This window comes from Parasteatoda tepidariorum, chromosome 4 (assembly GCF_043381705.1).
Source record: "Parasteatoda tepidariorum isolate YZ-2023 chromosome 4, CAS_Ptep_4.0, whole genome shotgun sequence".
In the NCBI taxonomy this organism is placed as follows: domain Eukaryota; kingdom Metazoa; phylum Arthropoda; class Arachnida; order Araneae; family Theridiidae; genus Parasteatoda; species Parasteatoda tepidariorum.
The window spans coordinates 77,632,605-77,638,075 of record NC_092207.1 but is presented as its reverse complement, the minus strand read 5'-3'; the positions used below and the strand labels follow the sequence as shown (position 1 = coordinate 77,638,075).

General features: G+C 36.6%; 2 protein-coding genes across 5 annotated transcripts in view; one reads left to right on the top strand and one right to left on the bottom strand.

Annotated features, from left to right (window-relative positions):
* Nucleotides 1-5,471, bottom strand: part of LOC107450274 (phosphatase and actin regulator 1) — a 173,871-nt gene that overhangs the window by 137,044 nt on the left and 31,356 nt on the right. The window lies entirely within an intron of this gene.
* The window catches only part of LOC107450275 (ectonucleotide pyrophosphatase/phosphodiesterase family member 3), a 47,470-nt gene that overhangs the window by 20,508 nt on the left and 21,491 nt on the right, over nucleotides 1-5,471 (top strand). For all 4 annotated transcript variants that reach the window (XM_043041575.2, XM_043041576.2, XM_043041578.2 and 1 more), the window contains one exon: nucleotides 679-788. In XM_043041575.2, coding sequence (XP_042897509.1) covers nucleotides 679-788 — 110 coding nt within the window. The remainder of the gene's footprint in view (nucleotides 1-678; nucleotides 789-5,471) is intronic.

Sequence of the window (5,471 nt, the reverse complement as noted above, 5' to 3'; positions counted from 1 at the left end):
AGGGACATCAAAAAAATTTTCGTCCAAATCTTGTAAAAACTGCCTGAACTGTCGGTGATTTAGTCCTCTGCTCCTTATAGAATTTACTATTTTAATTATAGGTTGCATGACATGGTCCATTTTTAAATGTTTGGATGCCAATGATTCCTGATGAATTATACAGGGAAATCCCACAAAATTCCCTGATGCTTTCTGTTTTAAATTAGTTACTACTCCCGAATGTTTGCCAGCCATGTCAGGAGCGCCATCCGTAGTTGTGCTGCTAAGTATATTCCAGTCGAAGATTCCGCCTGTTGCTAAGAAATGGCGTTACTGTCTATCTCTCTCGCTTGTCTAGGCACGCGCTGCCCTTGAAATTACTTATAAATGTAGTGTGCACATTTTAAAACTTCCGTAGAGGAATCGAGTGAAGTCTAAAAGCTCTAAAAAACACGATTCTTTTTTCTGTGACACATCGCGATCACGGGCCGTATTGATACGAACCGGGGGCCGGATGTGGCCCTCGGGCCGTATCTTTGACATGACTGTCATAATGTAATGGCTCTTGGGTGTATATATTTCTCTCATGATACTACCTTCTAGTGTGTGTTGGCTGGTTGCCAAAGGTAGCTAGCATCAAAATTAATGCTTACAATTTTCAGAAAATTCATAGATTTTTTAAATTTCTCTATCTTGCAGATATGGGTAACTGCTCTAAAGCAAGGTAAGAAAACTGCCTCATTCTACTGGCCAGGATCAGATGTAAAAATTAATAACGTGTTACCCACTTACAGTAGAAAATATGTTGCGTAAGTATATTTCATTTCACATATGGCATTCCTGCAAAATTGGTGTACGAGCCATTCCTATTTAAAACGTATCCAGTAGATATTGTTTTAAGTTTCTATTAAAAAAACAGAAAAAAAAACTTGTTTAAAACAAAAAAGTTTAAAAAAAATATAGAAATCGGACTCTAATCGATTGTTGTTACTATTGGTTACAAATTAAAGAATTTAATAATTTTGATGTTTGTAAAGGTGTCATAAAACTACTGATGATTTGCATTTTGAGGTTTTTGTTATTAAACTTTTTCTCTAAAATATGAGGGAAAAGGGTCCCAATAATTGAGTTAAATGAGCATCGAAAATCGAACATCCGAGATTTAATTTTACTTTTAGTTTATTTTCGTTTCTCTCTGGAACTATTTTAGGGATTCAAAAAACATTTTGCTCACTATAATCGAATACTTGTAAGTGACGTCATTGTAGGTAAGTTGTTGTTGATTCAGAAATCAATCAGATTCGACTTACACGCGTGACGTAGATTGCGGGTATACAATGGAATACCTGCAAATGACGTAGTAGGGATATCTCGATCCCGATTGGTTGTTGAAACGTGGCATTTGTTTAAGTTCGCAACTGTTCTTTTCACTCTATTTCGAGCAAGACAAGCTCGTCAAGCATCAATTCTCTAAGTGACACATTCTTTATTCTTTCTCAAAGATTTCAATTATTTTACTATATATTTCTTACTTAACACAAAGACAGGCACGAAAGCCATGTGGAACATAAATAAACCAACTGTGCATCGAAGTTGTTAAGTACACTAAGCAAAAATATATTACGGTTACAATAAATGCATAAACAAATAATAAATATAAGTTAAGTAAAAGACGCAGACGAGAAAGAATTATATTTCAACAAATTGGATGTGCTATGCGGCGCAGTATTTAATTAACTTCACGTTAATTAACATTTTGAAGATTGAAATATTCGTTGCATGAGTGTTTAAAGTGGCATAATAAGTGAGTATTTTTTAAAAATTGGTTCTTAATGTTTTACAGCTGAACTAAATCACTTTTTTTTCTCATTAAATAACTAGTAATTCATTGAGGTCCCTTGGCTGTTCGCTGTCATTTGTAAATGCTTCGGGATGGACAGGGCATCCCTAAAGGGAAGAAGTATCGTAAGGAGTTTAAAATCTCAACCTTATCAAATAACAACAAAACTCAACAATTTAAAATCTAAATCCTATAGAGTAGTAACAAAGTTAGGCATTTAATTTACTGGAAAAAGAGAACGGCTCCTGAATTGAATAAAAAAGTGATATAAATTCTCACATGATGCGATATCTTGAGAAGAAGACTGGTGTTGTATGGTATTCAGAAAATCAAAAAATTAAAATTCAAAAAATCATCCTTCATGACCCAGATCGCTGATGATTTTACTGGCATGATGGAGAGGCATTGTTGAAAAGACAAAGTCAGTGGTGCTGTAATGGTATGGAACGAAATCAGATCAATACCTCCTAGAAAAGAGAAGGCCTCAGTACAGGTTACCATAAACAAGAAATTTGATCCTTTAGTAGTCCAAACGTAATGACATCTTTCGTATATACCACCACTGCGCAGCTTAGTAGCCCGAACTTAGTGACATCTTTCTTATTTTTCATCCACTGCGCAGTTTATGTTCGTTACGTCGTACTACTAAATTGATTCATGCTGAGGCCTTCTTTCCTCTAGAAGGTGTTGACTCTACTCGTTGCTCTACCACAGCGGGAAAGCTACTCCCTCTGCAGACTATCAAAATTGTGATGGAATTTCCGATCATTCACAGGAATGTTTCCTAGACCGTAGCCAATTGCCCAGTGTGAGTAGCTCCAGTACGACGTTAATCAAGTCTAGTCTAAAGTTTAATAAATTCTAAGACGTCTAGTACTTACCTTACCCAGATGCTTAAATCTTTGAACAGAAAAGACTTCACACTCACAAGGAATATGTCGTGAAAATCTCCTCCATAAGACCACGACGAAGAAAATCGAATGCAATATCCATAATGTAGAGGTTTCTCCTGAGGGTGCAGTGACTAGTAAGAAGACCAATGATCTTGCTCCAACTGTTCCTGTTAAGCTTAAGAAGCTCTTTTTGATGCACACCGAGCAGTCACGATTTAACTCCTTTTTTAGTATCTTAGTATTCGTTCTCATTAATCTGTTCTTGATCGACTTCGCGCCCTAGCAATACCTCCTAGAAAATAGAAGGCCTCAGCACGGTTTACCATAAACAAGAAATGTGATCCCTAAGTAGTCCAAACGTATTCGTATTTACCACCACTGCGCAGCTTAGTAGCCTGAACATAGTGACATCTTTCTTATTTTTCATCCACTGCGCAGTTTATGTTCATTACGTCCGACTACTAAATTGATCCATGCTGAGGCTTTCATTTTTCTAGGAGGAGTTGATGAGACGTGCATGAAGAACCGATATAGGATTTGTTTTATTTATTTCCACAACCAGAGCATAGTGATAGCTCCGTTCTTCATATACCACCCACATTATATGTGGCTTGCTCGCGTGAACAGTGTATGTTAGAGGAGAGCAGTGCAACTGTTCTACACAATTGACAAAAACTATTTCCAACAAACTTTTGCTAATATCAAAACAAAATGTTTACAAAAACTCATCTAAGTCTGTAATAAGGTAGGCAAAAAAGGCATTAATTGAACATGGTTTGTTGGTTCTAATGCCCCTTGCCACACGGGCAAGCCTGCTTGGTGAAACCGAGCAAATTTAAGGCAGAGTGTGCGATTCTTGTTTTTCAGTGGCGCCATCTATGGCCAAGAATTCGACTTCGCCTCACCATACGTCACACCTGTTTATAAGGCGGACCCATTCATTCATCCACAGACCTGATTCACATTTTGACCTGAATCAGAGAACGATCGATCTTCAATTCAGTACCCCCAGAGGTTTTGATTTGTTATGGGAACATGGAGGACTTTGCGACTCGACAGAATTTTATCTTGCATCAGTCACCAACTATACAGGGAATCTTTAACAGGCGGGGTTTGAACCCACGAACTCTCGGACATGGGCCCAGCGCTCTACAGACCAGGCTATCCCGGCACAGTGCAACTGTTCTACACAATTGACAAAAACTATTTCCGACAAATTTGCTAAGATCAAAACAAAATGTTTACAAAAACTTGAGCAAACATTGCCAAATAGAACTCATCTAAGTCTGTAATAAGGTGGGAAAATAATGCATTAATTGAACATTAATTTGATGATTAGTTCAGTGGAACCATCTTTTTTGAAACAGCTGTTTCATATGGTTTTTGCATTCCTTTGATTTGTATATTATTTATGCATAATTTTTTGTGGTATGAAGAGAAGTTAATTTATATTTAAAGATTGAAGGCCGACTTCTGAAGTATCAAACACAGTTTTATTAATGTATATGAGATTCAATATAACGAAATATTGTTAACACATATTTTTACTGCTCTGAAAATTAAATTCATAACATGATTTATATGATTTGTCACAACATGACAAACGTTTCGTAAAAAATAATTAATTGAGCGCAATGCTCGTTACTTTCATTAAAATTTAAGAGCTGATTGTGAATTATTTATTTGCAATTTCAATATACATGAATTAATAGTTGGACTTGTCTCAACATAATAAACGCTTTGTAAAAAAAAATGTTTTAGTGCAATGCTTGTTACTTTCTGTGAAATTCAAGAACTCAATAGTTTTTATTAGTATTTTTTTAGTAACCATTAAAACATTTTGTAGTATCTTATTCACTTAAATTTTAAACGGGATTTTTCTCCAAAGGTTGAAGGGACCCATTCGTATTGGGATCTGCGTCTGGGGTCAGGACACCTTCCTGCATCACGAACCCTTTGCAATATAGTGCGGCGTAACTACCACTACGAATAATAAACATCAATTCACTAGTATATAAGACGTTCTAACTTGAATCAATCTTGAGGCACCTTTTGGTACATGAAGGTTGGCATTGTCGATAACAACTTTTCCCCACATTGGTGACCCGGACGTGATATGATCACGCCTATCTTAACAGTAGCGCCCACTTCGATCTGGTAACGCCTACTTCAATGGATGGTCCACATTGAGCAGTTGACTTGCTATTTGTGACAGCGACATTATCCTCCTCCTCACGCTGTTGCTGCTCAGTTTCGTCTCGATCATACACAACGTCAGCCTGCATACACTCGACTGCTAAATGCAACACAGGCGCGACTACGACCGTGAAGTTAATACACCTCTCACATTCAGCACTCAGAAACACGGTGACCTTAATCCAGCTCTCCCGGTCTTTCACAAGTACATCAACTAGTGGTATTCGTTCATCGAATTCTATCCCTGATAAAATTCTGGTGGGGGAGTATTGTGGTGTAACTACCACTACGAAAATTAAGCATCAATTCACTAGTATGCTAACTGTATTCATTCACGAGGTACCTTTTGGAAAATGAAGGCTGGCATTGTCGATAACTCCTCCCCTCACAATAGCAATATAATTTCTTTAAAAATTGTTGAGATAATTTATAATAATAAAAGAAAATAAATAAAAGTTACGAACTATCTTATGATTTAGTTGATCATAAACTGCTGTTTGTAGAAAATGCAACACCATGAAGGAATCATCAGAATCAAATGAAATATTATTTTAATAATGGAT